Source organism: Plectropomus leopardus, chromosome 6 (assembly GCF_008729295.1).
Source record: "Plectropomus leopardus isolate mb chromosome 6, YSFRI_Pleo_2.0, whole genome shotgun sequence".
Taxonomy (NCBI): Eukaryota; Metazoa; Chordata; class Actinopteri; order Perciformes; family Serranidae; genus Plectropomus; species Plectropomus leopardus.
The window spans coordinates 24,247,455-24,268,810 of record NC_056468.1 but is presented as its reverse complement, the minus strand read 5'-3'; the positions used below and the strand labels follow the sequence as shown (position 1 = coordinate 24,268,810).

At 40.3% G+C, this 21,356-nt stretch overlaps 1 protein-coding gene across 2 annotated transcripts in view; it reads left to right on the top strand.

Moving 5' to 3' along the window:
- efna5b (ephrin-A5b) overlaps positions 1 to 20,182 on the top strand; it is a 109,363-nt gene extending 89,181 nt beyond the window's left edge. Inside the window, exons 3-5 of one of the 2 annotated variants that reach the window (XM_042488236.1) lie at positions 12,833 to 12,898; positions 13,277 to 13,357; positions 15,705 to 20,182. In XM_042488236.1, coding sequence (XP_042344170.1) covers positions 12,833 to 12,898; positions 13,277 to 13,357; positions 15,705 to 15,832 — 275 coding nt within the window. In that variant the 3' untranslated portion in view covers positions 15,833 to 20,182. The remainder of the gene's footprint in view (positions 1 to 12,832; positions 12,899 to 13,276; positions 13,358 to 15,704) is intronic. The other variant, XM_042488237.1, reaches the window with a different exon arrangement.
- Positions 20,183 to 21,356: the final 1,174 nt, after the last annotated feature.

The following is a 21,356-nucleotide window of genomic DNA, read 5'->3' as shown; positions in this document are numbered from 1 at the left end:
AACACCTTCTTTCTAAACGCTGCTGGTTATACTACACTTGTATCTGTTTATCTGTAAAATTTGGCCTGTGGTGTTAATGCAGCTCTAGGTGGCTGTCAAACCCCTGTGTCTTTGTTTTCTCCTCCTCTCCGAGACAGCGTTGAAAGAGTCGGGAATGTAGCTGAGCTGTGCTCTACACGCTGAGATCTGTTTTCTAAATTGGCACCTTTTTTATGAAGCAGTTAACCTGACAGCCAGCCAAGACTTCTGTCCTTTATTCATTTCATGTGTTTCACTCTTCCACTGTTACATTTAAGAGCAGGAGACTGGGAAAAAAACAAAAGAGAAGCCCCCCCCCCCCCATGTTTGCTGTTGTTTCCGTGGTGAATAGGTGTTTTTTTTTTTCTTCAGCTTGTCCACACAACAAATAGCCTAAGATCCTTTCCAGAGGCCTTTCAACAACCAGGTGTTTGGCCATTTGTCTGTTAAAAAGTAACCAGATTTTCCTTTGCTTTTATAGCCAATTTGCATTGACAGTCATACTAAATGAGCAAAGGGAAAAATGGAAGTCTCTGAAGTTGTGAGCGTAGATGGGGGTTAGCGAGGGGTTATACAATTCATCTACTCCCTCAAGTCTCTATTTCTAACATATATATTTTTTTCCATTTCTGCTGAGAGATGCTTGTCCTAAGGGCTGGATTAAATTACACTGCGACCGACAGGGTTTCCGTGGAACACATCCATTCTGCTGTAGCACGCCATATTGGTTTAGTGGCCCGCGGCTTCATTGGCTATTGAATGATTCTAGCGTATAGCCTCGCTGGCTACTGTGGCGGATATTAAAGTCATCTACCATGACGTCGTTTGACATGTGATTTCCCACTGCCATTGTGTCCAGCCTGAATGTCCATAAGTAGCAGGGGAGATGTCCGCTGATGGATTGGACAGTGTCTTTAGAGGACAGAAGCTGAAGGAGGGAGATGGAGAAGGGGAGAGAAGTAGTTACATTACTACACCTGCCAATTTATCAACAGCATCTGTTTCTGGCTCTACCATCATCATCATCACCATCACCGGGGGGAGTCTTACTCGTGCCTTAGTGGTGGAGCCATACATGACCTCTCACATTGCATTGGGTTACATCATTTTTATTCTCCTTTAATCTTATAATTTTAGAGATAAATAAAACTTACTAACAGAGTAAAAAAGTAAACATGCTGGAAAATTCAATTGCAACAGGGAATATTTCAAAAGAGTATAACCTAATTACTGTGATTTTCTGAGGGATTACATTTTGGCTTAACATGCTATTATTATAAATATTCAGGAGTTAAGATGTCGAAAATAAATTAGAAATACTGGCTCAAACTCGATTATCTCTTATCTTTTATCTGTAATCTATTTATAAAAGAGCACACCAAGGGCTGGTCTGTTTGAGTTGGAGTAAATGTTTCAGGCAGATTTCTCAAATTCTGTTTTCATTGTGTGCTGTATGCTTACGTAAACAGTCAACACCAAACTAGGTCCAACTGCTTGTCAGGTTTGTTTTATGGGTATTTCTCAAATCTTACTATCAGTTAGGGAGTGAGGATGTTGCTTTGTAATCTCTACTATTTTGTGAAGTGACTGGACTGATTGTAGCAGTAAAGCTCTTTTTTCTTCACTCAACATTTTTTCATTTAAGGTATACTTCATGCACAGAATGATCATTTTTATATTAATCACTCACCTTGTGGCACATCTAAAATGTGAAGAAAATTCTGGATGAATTAGAGTAAATGGGGGCCGTGATTAACAACAGCAAAACGACATCAAAACATCTGTTTACAAACTCTTATACAAGTCATCCAGTATTATCCAAGTCTCACCCAGCTGTGTGCTTAGTACTTCTCAAAACATGCATTTTTGCTAAAACTTTACTATTTAAAACACTTCCACAAAAGCAGTCACACACACACACACACACACACAGAAACACACACACACACACACACACAGACACACACACACACAGACACACACACACAAGTAATTTAAATAGTAAGGTTTTAGCAAAAATGCATGTTTATGAAGTACTGAGTATACAACTGGATAACAAGCAGTGAGTAACTGATATGGAAATAATCATGTTGTGGTTGGACTCTTCCTTAAAGTTCTTTTTACTTATGTTGTAACCAAACATTCAGTAACATTACTTAGACAATCCAGTAAACAAACAGAGCAACATGGCCATCCATTTGAGTCAGTTTTCAGTGTTACAGTCACTGGGTTACCTCGGTCAGAGCCTACTTAGCCAGTCTGTGTCCAGGAACATAAGCCTGACAAGATTGCATTCATGCTACTCCTGAAGGAAGGACACTGTTTGACAATAGAGTCAACACAATGCTCATGTCTCCTACTTGAAATTGTCTTGTCATCACTTAAACTAAGCCTTGCCTTACACTTGTGCAGTGAGGCTTATAGAAGTGACAATATCATAAATGAACTGAACTGAAAAGATTTTAGTTTAATACCCTTCAGGGCCTAAAAAGCTGTGGAGTACCCTCTCCTGCTCTGGTGCGCTACCTGAATTTACCCATTTTTTTCTGCAAAGATCAATAAGTATTAATCTTGTCATCTTCTTTTGTGCATTAAGGCCAAATGAATCCCAGACAGTAATTAGAATGTGATTACTTTCATTTTTAAATATTTATTAACTTGTAACATGTCAATTTATTACTGTCATGAACACTGTAATAAGTCAAATTTTCAAATAAATCAGTGCTGACATGACATCGCAAACAGTGCATAAAACCCTTTTCAACATAGCAAAGTAAATTCTACTGAATAATGATGTCTGCAGTTCAGCACAGTACACGGTGGTCAGACTTGTACCCTTGTAACCCTTGTTGTCCATTTGCCTATATTGTGTGGCATGGATAACATAGAAAATCTTATGCATCATTACCTGCTGAAGCTTGCTATACTGCACACCTGTGCTAAACGGAAATGTCAGTGTGTCCCGAGGCAGAGGTCACTACACATGAGAACACGAGGTAGAGGTTAGATATAGTTACCCGCAAATGAACTCATGTATTTGAGACATATCATCAAGGGGAATTAATGAAATTCACAATTTCATTGAAGCATGTGAAGTACAGTCCTAATGAAGATAGAGTATTTGTTCACAATTAATATTACCATTTTCAATCAAATATTCGTGGAGTAACTAATGTTTACACACAAAACAGCAAAGACCTTATATATAAACAGTGCTTATACACACAGTATGAGAATATTAATCTTTTCCTTGTCTCTAATAACTTTCTGTAGCCAAATGACCTGAGGGAATGGGGGATGAAAAATCTGCCCTCAGTGACGTGATTGATTAGCTTTCTTGTTTGTAGATGAAAATTAAGCTGTCAAATCATATTCCTGCGGAGAAAATGCCCGTTAATGGTGCTTTCGCCCTACGAGTTCGATGCGGGTCGAGGGTTGATTTGTTGCATCTCTGATAAAATTAGAGAGAGGAGACAGGATTCTGCTGTCATCTGCTTCAACAACAGAAACAGCTTAATCAACGCAAGCAGGACGGAGGGAATTTACTCAAATGGAGGTCATAATTCTTCATTTTTGTCCATGTCAGCCTCTTCTGTCTGTCTGAGGCAGGTTAACTGAACACAAGGCAAAAGCTGGAGTCAGTCAGGAGCTGGATCTTTGTGTGGACAACACCCAGCTGTGTTTTCTCTACAGTCTAACACAAGACGGGACACAGAGATAAATAATTAACAGAGGAATACATTAAAGATGTCAAATTTAGACTAAGAGAGTAATGTAATTTTGTCCACATATGCAAGGATTTCGTCCAAAAAATGCAGTATTAGTAGTGAGTAAGTTACAGCTCCGAACTATCTGCCTCTGTGACAGACAGACAGAAGGGATAAGCGTACAGGCGGCGCACTCCTCAGGTCAGAGTTCACAGATCATTCATGGTTTAAGTGAAACCCATCTCGCAGAATGCTGATGCTAGCACGTTTGTCTTATATGGACACAATCCACAATCTGGTATTTGAGTGATTTTAATCTGAAAAGGGCAGAAATCCAATATCGGTGGCAGCTCAGTGCAAGAGATGAGTGAGCCGAGTTATGGTGTTCTTAGGCGTGCAAGATGTGTGGCAAATAGGAAACCACTTGGTGTGATCATGCAGTGGCGGATTGTGGGCAGAACAGATGTCGTTTTCTTGCCGTCTGACTTGTTCACCCGCTGCAGCTGGTGCTGCTTCTCAGGGAAAACACAATCAATAACACCTTTGCATGGCACTTGTGGATGGAGTCATTTTAAAGACATTTCTCTGTTTGGCACTGCAAGAAACAAGGATAATATAGTAATACAGAGACCTTAGCCGAGTCTGTTGCTGATATCGAATGAACACTCGCTAAATGGCCAACAAAAACCAGAGGGTGGGCGATGATTCTACCCATTTAACATTACAAAATGAAGCCCATAGGCCAATTTGCAAAATGCAACACAAGACTGAAATTGATCAGAAATATCAAGCAAGAAAACCTTTTGATATTTATAAGGCTTTTTCACAAGATCTCATAAGGTCTTTTTCGACTGCTACATGCACACACAAATCTCCAAACAGATTCTCCAAGACATGGACTCTGGCTGTCTCCTTGATCATAAATCCTATGATGCACCATTCGCTTCAAGACACTCTCAAGAGGAGAAAAGGAGTAGAGAACGTAGAGCAGGCGGCAGCAGGAAAATAGCATTAATGGACAAATGAAATAGAGGCAGGGGACAGTGTATGCAGGCTGTATTTTGTTACAGCTAAGGGAGGTCTGCTAATAATGACAAAGAGCTGGTGCTGTTCCATTTGTGGTACAGGGAGGCATCATGCATATGGACAACATCATAATTCAGTCCTTTCATTCATTCACATGAAAAATCAACCCTGTCATCGGGATTCAGAAATGATCAGACAACATAGAGTAATGTGACAGAATGCTGCACACACACTTGCATGGATATACATGCACTCACGTAAGTATGCATACACATGCACGCTGTCTGGAATGCATTATTATAATCCTGACAGATGGATAGACATTCCACCACCTCTGCCTCCCCTGGTTACTACATCCTTTCTTGTCTCCCTTTTTTATCCCATCTCCCTCTCTGGAATTTAGGACAGTACTACCTTATTAACCCTCCCAGTGTGTCTTTTGCACCAGATACCTGCTACCTAGTTATGTGTGTTTTTACCCTTTAGATAAATGACAAATGAAAGGGAAACAGTGCATTAAGCATAACAAATGCATGTGATTCTATAGAGGGCACAAAGGGGTCACTGCATGGTTTTTTGGTGTATGAAAATCATGTGCAATGGCCCTATAGCCCAATAGCGTTATGCTATACGGTATAGTTGATTTTTAGTATGAATAAAGACTTTTTTCTTCATTATTTAAAAATACAACAGAAGACCGGGACAGGATTTTTCTTTTTTTACTCTCTCATGGTAATGGGATGAGACATGAGTGAAAATCCACTCCTGTGTCACCCCTCAGTTTATTCTACTGGCTCCAATAACATAAGAATAAATAGTTAAAGGTCTGGCAATGACAAGCTCATTGGAGTTTCTAGAGTCCCCTTTCAAAAATAAACTGAAAACAGTCAACCAGCGAGCTAGCCCACTGGCCACACTTGGCTAATAATAAACCCTGAGCTATGTCGCAGCACACTTGTTGACAGGCTAGAGAGAGCAAGGCGAGAGAGAAAAGTCTCTAATCAAGTTACTTTGAGTTTGGCCGCCAATAAAGTAGTCATCACTTTGTCTGCAGAGAAACAGAAAGGCTGTGAAAAGCCAAGAGATCAGAGGAAAAGTAGGGCAGTTGAGGGTTGTGAGTCAGAGGGCACGAGGTTCCTCTCAGCTTAATATGATTCACGTCTCTAACAACCGTCTCCAGGAGCTGATTATGATTCACTATCGCAAAGACAAGGACATCTTATCCTTGGCCATTAAACCATTAACACAAATATTATTAACCCAGAGCTTTGGTCATCATGTTTAATTGGATATTGTTCATTTTTTTCATTCTTTCTCTAATACACACATTTGTGTTCGTGTAGGCTTTCTTGTTATTCAGTGGGTCGGGCCGTTGCAATAATATTGTGATTCTATGGCATACACTAAGTGCAGTAATGAAACATTATTATGGCTACTTTAAAATACTGAACTCCCCCTTAGATTAATAATTCACCAACTTCATTGTAATTTGAGTGTGAAGACATGAAGGCGCTGATGAATTACAAGGGTTTTCAGATTTTAAGTTGCTTTTCATTTTTAAGAGTAATTTCTTAGATTATCATTATGTAATCTTTCATGAAATTGATGATGATGCTTGATGCAGATTGACATAATAGCAAAGGGAAATAATCGTGTCCCCACATTCTTGCATTGATATAAAATAGTGTGAGGAAACTGGTGCAATGTTTAATTAGGCATTATCGATTTTAACTCACTTCTCCTTCTCAAATTACTGCTCTCCCTCCTCTCTTCCCTTGTTTCTCTCACTCTTCTCCTCATTGCTCATGACCTCGTCAACCTGGAGCATGCGGCATGAGGAATGACTTTGGTTCACTTTTGGCGGAGGTTGAAAGATGCAAGAAAAGAGCAAAGGGCCAGCTATGTCTAGGGGAGAGAGTTTATGTTCCCTTGGTTGCCTGAATCCAAGCCATCCTCTTTCTCCGCTCCCCCCCCCCCCCCCCCCCCAGCTTCCTCATTCCCTCCTATTGTGCTATTGTGCGTTTGCCGTAGTAGCATCTGGTAAAGGGCCACTTCAGTGGATAGTCTCTTCCATCTTCTTAGAAGCGCACATTTTGTGTGGGCATATGAACACATATACAGATAGTTTGTGTGTGATGGTCTGCCTTTTTATCACATTTTTTTCCACTCTTTCTAAGATTCCTTGGTAGACAAGTATGCTTCTTTGTAACTGGTTGAATGTGGGAAGGACATTTTGTGAAGGACATTTAGTAATTTCAAGTGTCGATACGACTTGTCATTTTACATAGGTTTGTATTGTATGTGTGCTATTGTGGGCATTAAAGAGATTATTTAGGACTGTGTAGCAGTTGATATTACCTATCAGAGAGGTCATATAAATACTTCATTTTTCTCTGTCTTAAACTCCTACTAGGACAAACGTTAATAAATCCCAGCAGTGATTTCTGTTCACAAAATAGCAGAAATGTATTCTGGCGGCAAACTGTCTAATTAGCTAGATGGAGACGTGGGTAGAAGATGGCACAAAGGTTCTAGAGTGAAACACTGCTTGTGTGTTTTTGTGTGTCCTTTCCTTGGACACTGGTTTATGTAAACTCAGACTCCTGGACTCCTGGACCTAAACTCTGATGGGTTTGCACGGTGTAAGCCACATGAGTAATCTCTGTGAATCAAAGACAAGGCCAGCAGGCTTTTTTTCACAGAGCTGGCAGAATTAGCTCGCTAGGAATGCTCAGCGCTGGACACAACATTACAGGGCATTCTGTTTAACCCGCTCCATCCTAACAAATAAGCAGGGATCAAAGGATTAGAGCGCCATTATTAAAGCCAGCTGGAGACCTGACGCCGACTGGAGGCATGCTAACGTGGTGCTATTAATGTTACATGTTCACATAATCACAAACAAGTCTGTGCAAAGCTTGGCTTTCCAAACTTTTATTCTTCAAGAAAAAAAAATACTGTTTCATATAAATTTTTTTTCACTGTGTTTAGATTTTTGGACATTTGGGACAATTAGTCTCAGCAGATTGTCTACTGATGTTCCAGTGGACAGTGACAAGTATCTTAAACATAGTTGTCAAAAGAGGGAACTTGAAACTTTCACTCCGCAAATGGTTTTAAACCATTTGTGCCGCATTGCTTGCAACATTGCTGTATTGAATTAAGTCTTGTGGTTGTGGTGATGCTGCCACATCTTTGCAATGATTCAGTGACTATGGGGGGACCCCAGATGACATGTGATTTAATGTTTAAGAAAATAACAAACAGAGCCTCTCCAAGCAGTCTGGTTGACTCACCCTGCAGTTTTTTTGTTTTTTTTTTGTTTTGTTTTTTTACAGCTGAGCCATTACACCACCCAAATGATGGATAAGAAATCAATATGATGATATTATCTACTGTATTTAGCCAGCTTAAACTTTGCTTTTAGCTCCCCATCACTACAGACACATGGTTTTATGTCCTCATGTCTGGAATGGGCTGTTGAATCTTTCATTGAAAGGCAACGGAAATGTGTTTTCCAGATAACATTACAGTTGCAATAAAGCTTGGCTTGGGCTGTGATTGAAACAATACTGTGCCTAAGCCGCACTGAGCCCACCTGTTTGTTCTTCCGTAATTGGATTCTGCTTCATTCCATTTGCCTTAATGCTGATGCATAATGCAGTGTACTGAGGGGACCAGCCATTACCAGCCAGGGGACAAGGCTTGGAGGAGTAACCTGACCTCGCCCACCCCGTCACCACCCCCCTCCCCGTCTCTGGGACATCTTTTCAGGGCCTCTGTCCTTCAAAGCAACCACTTGCTCAGGCTGGATGGATTGATGGTTGAGGCTCCTGGCCTGATGGGAACCAGAATAGCAGGTGTTGATTTTAGGGCCTACAAGAACAATAAGCTGGTCCTCAGCAGCATGTTAATCCAAAATAAACAGGCACTGGCGCGGACGGTTTGGGCCCTGGGAGGAGGGATCCTCATCAAACACACGAGTATGAAGAGCTGCTACCAAGAAAGGAATGTAGAGCCAAAGCCTAATCTTTCCTTTGTAGTCAAGAATGCACTGCAATACACCTCAGTCATCTGCAGCATGCCAACACAATGGCCACAGCTAGGCTCAGTTGAACTCATTTAGTCAACTTTTCTCACATTGGCATCATGAGCTGCAGATTATGCGGACAATATTTCCTCTAACTGGTTGAAATCATTCTCATGCGAGATTCCAACTTAACTGTATACGTAAGCCACATTTCCACCAAAGGCTTTCTGTATAGCACCTTTGGAAACAAAAGTAACTCCTACAAAGAGGTACAGTGGTACCTAGACCATAGATCTGTGTAGTGTTTCCACCACAGACAATATGGGTGGGGTTGTTGTCACTCTGCTCCCCAGCACGTGGTCCAGCAGCACTCACTGTATTTCCTTGTTTATCAGTGATACAGAGTGAAGTCTGAATCCACAAATTTTACCAATGGAAACAGAAAAAAATGTGTATTGAACTGAACTGAACTGTACCGACCTGTTTGTGGAAGCACCCCTATAGAGGCTAACTACAGTGATCTAATAAATTGTGAGTTTAGATGTGAAGTGAAGTCGTTCTACCACTGCAAAGCATCTAATCTGCCAGAAATGTAACAAAAAAAATCATTTTGTTATTTACTTACTGAGAAATTTCAGTTCATTCAATACATAAATGATAGAAGGAGAAGAAGTAGCTCTGCCTGTTCAGTACAATTTAGTAGTAAGTAATGCAAGTGTAACCCGATTTTTTCTGTAGATACAAATTAGACAGGTCATTCACATATGCAGACTATCAGTTAGTTATAAATTACAGATCCTGTATGTTTTATATGCAGACCACTGCTACTTCAGGGAATAGACAATTGTTTTGTCCAGCAACTCCATAAGTCAGCCTGAATCAAAATAAATCTAGAATTACCGCCTTACGGATGTGTGCCTCCGCAAACCAGTCAAGGTGCACTTACAGTTTATATCCATGTCTGAGAAAACATGGATGCTTCACACATATCTTCCCCTGGCAGCACAGATGATCAACACAATCAGCACAGTTTCAAGGTGGACACCAAAGATTAGTGTCACAAATTTAGTATCCAACCAAATGTCTAACCTTATGTTCCTGATTTATGCCATTGAATAAAGGCCAGAAAAGTGTTTTTCCACAACATTATAATGTCACAGTGAAGTTGTTAGTATGTAACACTTGAATTCTTGAGTTATGGCCAAAAGCATGTTTCATGAGGTTATAGTGACCTTGACCTTTGACCTTCAACCACCAAATTCTAATTGTTTCATTCTTGAGTCCATGTTGACCTTTGACCAAAAACTTTGAATCAGCTCAGTGTTAAATGTAAGTGTGCCAAATTTGAAAAAAAAGGAATAGTTCCTCCAAGGTGTTATTGAGATATTGTGTTTACAAGAATTAGTCTGTTGAGGTCACATTGGCCTTTACCTATCAGAATCTAATCAGTTCATCCTTGAGTGCAAGTGGACGTTTGTGCCAAATTTGGAGAAATTGCCTTAAGCCATTCTGAAGATATGGCATTCACGACAGTGGGAGGGACGGACAACCCAAAAACATAATGCCTCTGGCCACGGCTATTGCTCATGCAGAGGCATTAAATTAGCATAGATATGAGAGTTTTTAGCTTTAGGCATGCTGAAAACCACTCCAGGAAACATAGAAATAAAGAATTCCAGTGTAAGTATGTAATCGTGATATCTGTTCACTTTTGCACCTTAAGTCCATGACTCTCCTCGTGTAGGAGGTGGATATTGTGTTATGGCCCAAATCTATAAACATCACAACAGCTTCACTAACTGTCATCATGACAGAGCGTCCCACATGCTTTTCGCTTTCCTCATCGGGGCCATACTTCTCTCATGATCAGCTGCCTTTGCTAAGTGGATGGTGTCGATGGCTGTGACTCAGCTCTGCCCACATCGATGATGAAGATAAGGCATCTGGAGACGTGTGTGTGTGTGTGTGTGTGTGTGTGTGTGTTTGTGTACGCGTATATGTGGACATGAACATTGAATATGTGTGCATTAAGTAGTGGTGGAAAAGAAAAGTGTAGCAATGAAAAGAGTGACATAAATCGTGTGGGTACTGGTGTGTATACATGACTGAGTGGGTGAGCGGCCGTGGTCAAGGTTCATTAGCGTGTCATCGGCTGCCTCCACACCGAAATAATAAGGCCCTCTCCCTCTCTTCCACCTCTGCATCTGCTGAATATGAACTGAGCTTTGAAAAAAGGGCATATCAAACTCTCAAGTCACCTCTCTTGCACACTGACACATGACTAAGAAACAGATAACAGCTGATGAAGCGACAACATTAAAATGGTAACAGCGAGGTCGAGAGGCGAGGGGGATAGAGAGGGAGCTTGATGAGCTGCAGAGAGGGCTTCACAAAATGAAAATGATTGAGCATGCGGTATGCATTTGATGAAAAGCTGGCATCTTGATCTCAGGGTAAATCGGGAGTAGAGAGCGTGCAAGAAAGGAATAGATTTCCATCTCTTCTGACCCTTTTCCATATTCCCTTATTTGTCAATAATTCTCTTAATGAACATATCCCCTGGCTACAGAGACAGCTCACTGCTTTTTTCCACCACCTCAACATGAAATAGATGCTAGGACATCGATTGCAGCAAAGTATACAGAGACATTTTTTAATGTAATACATTCTGCAGTGGGGGAGAGATCAGAGAATTGTAAATACTGTTATTTAAGAGGACGTGGAGCAACACTTCCAGACAGATATTTAAAATCTGTATTTTGTGTGTATGTCCACACATTCGTTGGTGTGTGTGCTGTAAGATATGGTGAAGGCAAGTCAGTTGAGCTTTGATGAATGGATACGGCTACGCTGACAGACGAGTAAAGAGGGTGACACAGCTGGGAGAGAGGGACGGGGATGGGAGGGGTTAGGTAAAGGTTCACTAGAGAGGAGTTGACAGATCCCAAATGGTAGCCTTTGGAAATGCTTAGCTTCATTGCATCAGCTGTGGAATGATCCACAGGAGACTTAAAATGAACTATAGACATCTTAGAGGACAGTATTGTCTCTCTGGAGCTGACGGTGATAGTAGAAATAAAAATTACTTTCCAGTAAATAGCATATTATATCGTAATAGTAGGAGAAGCATAAGATTGTCTCCATTTGATATGATGTCCTGACACAAGACACAGCACATATGTTTAAACTACTGTACTTTCTCCTGTCATGATGGATGCAGGCATTACACACCCACCATGCTCCATATGACATGTGTTTGACCCCTATCCTTGTCTACAGGAGACAGCACCTGGTGCCTCACCACAACACCATTAGTGGTCAACCACATGCACACACACAGACACACACACAGATACACACACACACACACACACACACACACACACACACACACACACGGACGCACACGCTCTCCACATGAGATATTTTTAGGGGATGTGATACAACCACTATGGTAGCTAACGCTCAGAGATTCACACCCCATGGGCTTGACAGGAAGGGATCCATTTCCTGACAGCGACCGCAAACCATCCGCACATGTAGCATATACATCCAGGGAGTGTGAGCTACGTGTCCCTCAAAGAGGGTTTTAGAGAGGTAAATGCATAAATGTGTACATATAAAGTATTTGCACAACATGAAATCTTCCAGTTTTGAGTGTTTTTTAAATGATGCAAATTCCTTGATCCTTATTAAGCTGCTGCCAGTTGTAGAATCTAAAATGCTACAATTAAACTGTGAGCTAAGCACTCCACTTTCCCCAGAGACATTTCCCTTGCACATCTGTAAATACTTTCTGGCTATAATTTCACAAGAACCATGACTAACCCTACAAAATCCACTTAAGAGTCAACATTAACCATGTTATTTTATCTGAATAAACTACCTCAGTTTTGTCTACAGGCAAGAAAATATATTCATATTAAAATCTAATCATGCAGACATTTTATATGAAAAGAAAATGCAGCCTGAAACCAGTTAAGTGCACTTGTGATACAACTTGTAGTATTATGTTAACACTTTTTCACCTGTCTTTTGCATTTTTTTGCAGCCTCCACCATTGCTGAGAATGGCAGGAAAACATGCCTGAAGCTCAAAGTTTTCGTCCGACCATCAAGTAAGTGTTTGCATGCAATGCAAGGCTTTGTAATAGAGCTTGTTGAAGTACACTTTTGGATTGAAAATCAAAACAGTTTATGTCTGCTTCTCTGGTTACCTCACTTCCTCCTGAATTACCTTTTTACTCACTGTCCAACATACCTATTTCATTTATCACAAAACTTGTTAAGAAAGTTTTTTTTAAAACATGAAAAGGATGATATATGATCACATCAAATGAAACCCAGGTCACCTCATACCTCATCTGAATGTTGCCATGAGCTTTGTTGCTTGGGATGTTTGATTTCAGGGCTGTGAGGGGGGGGGCTTCAGGGGTCACTAACCTATTTGGCGGGAACCTCTAATGATCTCTCATTCTCCCTATTTTCTGTTATAGACAGCTGTGTGAAAACTATAGGCGTACATGACCGCGTTTTTGACGTAAACGACAAAGTAGACAATACATTAGAACCACGAGGTTAGTATGGCTTCTGGCTTTTTTGATTCTCTTCAGTATGACCTCCATACATCTGTACATGTGTCTCCTGTTCTGTGCCTGTTTCCTTCCCTAATGCTGTTTGTCTTGAAGCAGATCATCCCTGCCCAGTGCTTCTCTTACGCTGATGTTGCCTCATGCTACTGTTGCCTGCGTGTTATATTGATAAGCTTTCTTGCATGCCGATATACATTTACATATATAGCTGCAAAATAGTGGATATAGTTATTATGTTTCTATCACAATCATATGTCAGTAGGTGTGATGTTTCTATAGATGTGCATGTTTCACATTCTCAAACCTTTTCACTAACTAAACAAACACTTCCAAATGCATGTTGTGCTCCATATCACCAGAATTGGTTTTCTAGTAAAATCATTTTTGCACCAGTCACTTGAGTGCTTTAATTAATCTGACCAGTGTGGAAAAAAAAGATTCATATACACATACATTTATACAGCAACACATTTGGCAATTTTTAATTCTCTCTTCCACTCCTCACTGAGTTGCAGTTTGGCTCTGTAGCCCAGCATTGATTATTTTCTCTGCGCAGAATGCACAACATTTTTATGTCTTCATACCTTCATACATGAGTCTAACCAAGTCACTGAACTGAAACACTCCACATCACCCACATGCTGATGTCTCATTCCCAGCAACAGCTCACCCTAAGATCTGAAACAACACAAAGATCACCCCACTGGGAATAACAACTTGTCAAATGTAGGACATCTAAACAAAGATTTCTCTGGATGTTTTTAATTTGAAAATGAGATCTACAATGTTTACAGTGAAGATCAGAGTTTATTATAGAGTGCCATCTAAATGATACACACACTCATATACATAAGGCCAGATCCTAAGACATTTGTGATGCCCATCTGCCTCTCCTGCTGCCTGCCTGTTTCCCTGCCTTGCTCTCCTGCCTGCATCTTTGATGGCTGCCTCTCACCTTGCACACTTGTTTTTGGCCCTTTCCCCTACAGAGTGTTGCAGGAATGAGTCCCAAAACCTGGAAATGAGCTAGTAGGTTTGCACTTCCGGGTCCCTCGTCTCCAAGTCAATGGGTTTTTTGAATTGGTTTTTGGTTAGATGCTTGAAACAAGGTCTGTGGTTAACACAAACTCAACAGATTTTTATGTTTGGTTCTTCAGCATAAAATGTGCCAGTAAATCCTCTACTTGTGGATTTGGAAGCTTTTATGTGTCTTAAAGGTCCAGTGTGCAGGACTTAGGGGGATATCTTGGCAAAAATTAAATATAAACATATTTTCTTTAGTGTATTATCACCTGAAAATAAAAATTGTTGTGTTTTCATTACTTCAGAATGAGCTGTTTATGTCTACATAGGGAGCTGCTCCTTGTCTGTAGATATTACTGAGTTGCACCGCCATGGTTCTAGAGTAGCCCAGAAGGGACAAATAAGCTCTAAACAGGGTGCTGGCCACCATAGTTAGCAGCTCAGCCACGATGAGCTTGAAACTGCTTTATGCATTGTTTTTTACCTGCTTTAATCACCTGGTCAATTTGTTATGGAGAAAAAAGGACCTCTGCAGGTAATTTGGCTCCCTGTAAAAACCTCCTGAACAATAAAATGGTTAAGGTTAGCTTTTTACTTCTGGCAATTTCATAGAAGTGTCAAAAATGTAAGTATCATCAACCTTTGTTTGCCACAGAGCCTATTTTCTGCTGTAATCCAAAATCTTGTGGAAAAAAGCCTATTGGTTTTTTGTGGAGGGAACCAGGGGGATTCTGCAAGGTTGGCCTACAAAAATACATCATCCCTGAACCAATCTATTACGCTCTCCAAAGGAAGGAAATTAAAACATTCATCCATCATCTACTGTTGCCACATCCCTCCACACCCTTCCACACACACCGACCACACACACATAGACACACACACTTGAACAGTTATATAACTGCCCGGTCCTCTGTTCTGTCTATCTGTCCTTTGCTGTGCATGGTTCAGCTACTTTCCCATGGTGCACAGGGCACATGGCTATGTGCAGATACTGAAGCCACTGCCAGACAGACACAAGAGGCAACTCAGCTGAGAGTTGAATTAAAAATGTTTCTGACATGATTTGAAGCGTGACACAGCAATCCAAGTTCATATGGCAACATCATGAACTGAACAAGCATGAGCCCAGACATTTCAGGAATGCACTTCAGTCTCCACTGTTATTAATCTTGAGATATAGCTTTGAACATGACAACGACAATACATTAACTGCACATCGTCGTCTTTAATCTGTGATGAACTGTTGCAAATGAGCAGTTTGTTCCATAAATAACAATTCACCTTGTTTCTATTTCTTATCTTTTAGATGATACCAGCCACGAACCAGCTGAGCCTTCCCGAAGTGACGAAACAAATGCTGCACCGCACCTGCAGAAAACAAGCCCACTCCTGGCTTTGTTGCTGGTCTGCCTATCAGCACTCATCACTTTATAGCGCCTCCCTCTGTCATGGAGGGCATTTACACACACCTAGCGTGGCCTGAATCTGCCCGAGGCTGCAGGGATGGGGGCGGGATTTGGGTGGAGCGTGTTTGCTTGAATTGGGCATCAGCGCAGGCTTCTCAAGGAACCCTCTATTTTTTTCAGAAATATATTTAAGTGGTCTTTTCTCCGTCTGTGAGTGAAAAAAGTTGATGTTGGAAGTGGGAGAGACAGTTTCCCTCTCTCAAACCTTCAACTAAGATGCCAAATCCCGTTTTTTGACACTTAGTGATTCTTATTTTCCCGTGACTTTTGACATCCCTTTGCATCATGTTTTTGTCATTGCAGCACTGATGTTTACCCACACACACACACACACACACACACACACACACACACACACACACACACACACACACTTAGAGAGTCAAACACAAAACACTAACCGTCAATAGCAGTAGGGTTTTACATTTGTATAGCAGCAGTAAACAGTAGGAGAGTGAGAATTCTAGGCCTTAGAAAGAACTGTACATACACAAACAAATAGTTGTCCCGAGACCTCTCAAAAAGCCTTTAGAAAATATTTTGTATTGTGTGGGGTCATACAGTAAGAAGCAGAGTTTTCTGCTTCCATGGAAGTACAAAGATGAAGAGGTCAGACTGGAAACCACAGCACTGAGAAATCTGTACATGGCATGCACCTTAGCCCGCTGACCTTCAGCCTGTCAACAATAGCATCCAATTTTCTCTTGAATACAAAGTGTATTTATAGATGGATAAGCTGCTCAAAACTTGAGCTAGAGAAACCTACGGAACCATGAGGCTACTTTCTCTTGCCCTCCTTTGTGTAGAGCATGCCAGCCCTGCTCAATAAAACACCTCTCAAACACATTTGGTTCACCGTGACTCACAGAACAGCTAAATTGAAACTTTCTCGCCAGACACTTTGTAGACTGCTATTAAGATCAAGGATCGATATCTTTTGAAAGTTGATCACACAATTTCACGGCAACAGTCACAGTCATTTTATGCAATGTTTGCTGAGCAGAGGCAGCAATTGTTCTCCCTGTTCCATTTGACTATTAGTCAATATTAACACTCTCATAAACATTTGCATCCACAGCTTTTTTTTCTCTGATATCGACTGTTTAAGCGATTGTTTAAAAAACTGTTCACAGTTAAATTGGAGCCTTTATTTTTTTACTTTGCAAATGGTGTCTTTGATGGTGAAGACACTGTAAACTGTGTATTTTTGCACTGTCTAAAACCCACTTAATTAAAACAATAGCAGATGTCATGGGAAAGTGTTTACAAAGACACTTTAATTCGCATTAGCATACTTTTTCCTCACATCTCTGTCACTTAAACCACAGTTTTGACTCATCAAATATTAGTTAGCTGGTTTTCACACTCACTTTCGTGCTGCAGTTTATGCAGCTTTTACAGGACTGATGTATAGCTCCAATTAGTTTAGAACACATAGAGTGACTAGAGAAACCATCCATTTAATTCAAGGCAATGCACAGCTCTATTTAGTCTGGCCAGGTTTATGTTAGCACTTAAATGAAAAGGAATCCACTGTGTTCTAATGATATTCAGCGTCCTTCAGCTCCCACAGATGCACATGGTGAGTTAGCATAATGGAAGCTATTATGTCCTCTTTCAAATGGAGGGGACTTGTTTCTTTTGCTTTCAAAGAAATATGGACAGATAGAGGAATTTACTCTTTCCTTTTAAGATCAGGGGTTTTTGTAGGAGAAATGGGGCGCCAATTGGTTTTGAAAGATGGATGCAAAGAGAGAAACAGAGCAAGAAAAGAAGCACAGGAGTGATTGCGTGTCCACCTTCGGCTCCTAGTGTTACAGGTTTAAGTGACTCTTTAATGAGGTTCAAAATGACAGGCATGTGGACCCCATGTTGTGGCCAGGGGAGTTATTCCTGGTATTAAAAATAGATGGGGAAAGGCTTGGGGGGTCTCGGGAGGGGGGTGTAGATTTCCACAGTGGGGGGGGTTTAAAGCACCAATGACCTTGCAGTTTGAGAGAATTGGTTAGTGAAGGAGACGGGGAGATTTAAAGGGAGAGACACATACGGGGAGAGATAGAAAGACATGGGAGGTACCCCGAAGGTAGTGTGACTAGAGTGCCTAACTAAACAAAACTAAACAAAAAACCCAAGCACCACTACTGAAAGAACACCTGAATAGATGACAAACATTTTGTTCAGTATCATTCTGTCTCCAAAATGAGTGCACTGTTTGGTTATTGCTTTTCATTTTTGTGGCTGCCTTTATTTTTTCTTTTCCCCAAAAAGACTGCCTTTGCCTTTTGCCATGTTGTTTTTTTGTGTGTGTGCTACGGTAACAATGCTATTACAGCGTAATAGCAGCTCAGCCATGGGGGGTAATAGGAGATGAGGCCATTTAATGAGGTACTAATTTTCAGGATAACACCACAGGGAATGAGCACCGTGTAAGATTCAAAATGGATGCCTGTCAGCAGATTAACACCAGACTTTTATCAGAAAACCAGCTTCAATTGTACTCTCTTATAATACTACTATTTGTCATTATTGCTATTATTACCATGGTTTATTCTGTACACACCTTAACCTGGGAAATGAGGATCAACTTATAAACTGGATACTGTGTATCCTGAGGTAGTCAACCATAAAACAAGTAGTGTTAGGTTAGTATCTGTTTTGTACCTTTCTGGAGGACAGAAGAAAAAAATTAGATCATTGTTAAAACTGTATAATTATTATTATTGTTATGATGATGATGATGATTATGCCTATTATTATTAGAAAAACTTCTTGATGTAAATAGTGTTTGATATTAAAGTATTAATTTGGTTCTTATGTCTTTTTCTAAAAAAAAATGAATACGGTATTATCTCTGGGTTTTGCGGAGTGTGTACTGTCCTCAAACAATGCATTGTGTGCTTTGATCCTCAATGCCTAATGAAACTTTGAGCTAATATGAAGGGGAAACCTGTGGGAGCTGTACACCAACAGTGTATAGGAGACTGAACATTAGCCAGAAGAGTGGCTCACCTGTTACATGTTTCAAACCAGTCACCAACCTTCACATCTCTTCATATGGATCCTGCCTTGAAAAGAAACACTTTGGACTTAATAGACGGCTCATTTGTACTTTTTTGCCTTCAGTGTTTTGGAAGCATGTTGGTTGGCTCAAAGATCTGCCATGAGTGGACTGTTTGCTTTTTAATGGAAGGATCTTGCCAGTTTCATTATGTGGCATGCGCATGAACTTGATGACATTTAAGAAGAAAAAAAAAAAAGAAAAATATCGAAAAAGTTTTTAAAAGAACGTTTTTCTTTTGCTCTGATTTTCTTTTTCTTTAAGACGTGTTAGACTTTCGGATCACTTTCATGTTGTGTGTTTTTTGCATCCCCATTTGAGTGATGTCATTAAAGCGGTGTAGTGACAGATGACAAATGTACATAACACAAACCATTGTTGTAAAGTTACAGTGGGGGTCGGTCATTTTGTTGTTCAAAAGCAACTTTTTTTTTCCTCCTAAGAATGACTCTTTCTGTACCCATCTACTGAATTCATCCCATGTAGTTGCAGTCTGTCTCTTCTGACTATTCATCCTCTTTCTGCTCTCTCAAGAGGAGGCGTTTTGGGAGTGTATACATCAGTGTGTGGACGTTTTTCAGTGTGGAAAAAAAAAAATGTGTGAGACCTTTGAGTTTGTGTGTGTGCGTGTCTCATTTGCTGTTGCTGCAGTGAATGGGAAGCGGCAACCCTCTTTGGCAACAAAGAGTGTTTCCCATGCCTTAGCCCTTCAGCCTCTGCCCTGGCAGCCCTGTCTGTGTACAAGAAGCTTTCTGCCATTGTGCTTTTACACGGAACGGCTGCTGGCGTCGAAGAGACTACAACAGGGCCCTTCACGTTCTCTCCCTTTTTAACAATCCTGAATCACTTCTCCCTATGGTAGACGTTGGTCCTGGGCACAGTTCAAGGATTAGTGCACCCCTTCCACCAAAATCCTAACTGGATTGTTCGTGGGGTAAAGCCTATCATCAATCCAGGTTCTGTGCATACAGGGCAAAGCCAGTCTTTTCATCAGCTCCGCTCTTGCTGATGAGCCACTTGTTCATTTTGTGCACCTGTCCTGTCCCATCTTTCTTGTGCTTGTATAACCTCCACAACACCACCTGCTGTCCTTCTTCCCTCACCTTCGAACCCTGCTCCCACTTTGCCATCAGTGGGGAATATTTCCAAACTGCTCTTTTACAGTATATAAACAACAAAAAAGTTGACAAAAATTATCTGTATTTGTATATACACGTGTCTGAGCAACTATGAGTAATACAATAAAATGGAAATACATTGCTTTGATCACTGTGCTACTCTTTTGCTCTACTTTAACCCCTTCCACTTCCCAAGGAGGCCAGCATCCTAAGTTACATTAATATTTTTAAAAATATTTTTAGACATGCTATATTATAAAGATTTGGGGCGTTTTTCGACATGCTATACTAAGATGTGTCTCAACATGCTATTCTATGTGGTTTTCAGCTGTTTTCTCAACATGTCATATTTTGACATATTTATATATCCTTTATTTAACCAGGTAAAAGACTCATTGAGATTTAAAATCTCTTTTCCAAGAGTGACCTGGCCAAGAGGGCAGCTTAAAACAAGGTTACAACAATAAATACAGGCAAACAAATACAACTATAAAATTAATACAACCATCACACAATACAAAGAGCGAGCACAATCTCCAGTTAAAATGTGAAAAGCGCAGTCATCAAATTTCAGTTGTCATTGAAATAGCAGTCACATAATATATGATTTAGTATTAAAATAAACATGCTTTTTCTGCTTCATGCACCAATGGGCAGCTTTCATATAGATGAATGAGGCTCAGCCCCCATGGCTGTATCTGTGTTTGAAACTGTCCCCTAATATGGATATAGTGCACTATATAGTGTGTTAGTCATTTTGTAGTGGTGTTAGAGTTTTCAGCTGTTAATTTTATCCACTATATAGTGTACTATAAAATACCCACAATGCACAACTACATTTAACTCCCGCCACCACAATGCATTGTGGCCACTTATTTCTGGGGGGAAAAAACATTCCAACGTAGTGTCGGAAATCTCATAGCTTCATTTTGCCAAGAGCATCTATATTAATTGTTGATTTTGTAACTATTATGTTAATTTGGTTAATTCTTTCCAGTAGCCTTCATAAATTTCCAAAGATAAAAGCATGTCATGATCTGTCTTAAATTATCAGATTAACATTAAATAGTAAGGCCTAAACTGTCTAGGGCAGCAAACTACTGCAAGTATATGTCAGCATTATTGCCTTTAATCCGGTACTGTCGTAGTTAGTTTAACATTAACGTTACACAATGCTGTGCGGCTAGATGTTGTTTATTTTACAAATCACACTTAACTCATAATTAGTACTTTCGCTCTGCTCAGTTCAGAGTGTATCCTTATAAAGTACTATTTTGGTGGTACTTGTTAAATAATATTTTGGTGGAATAAACTTT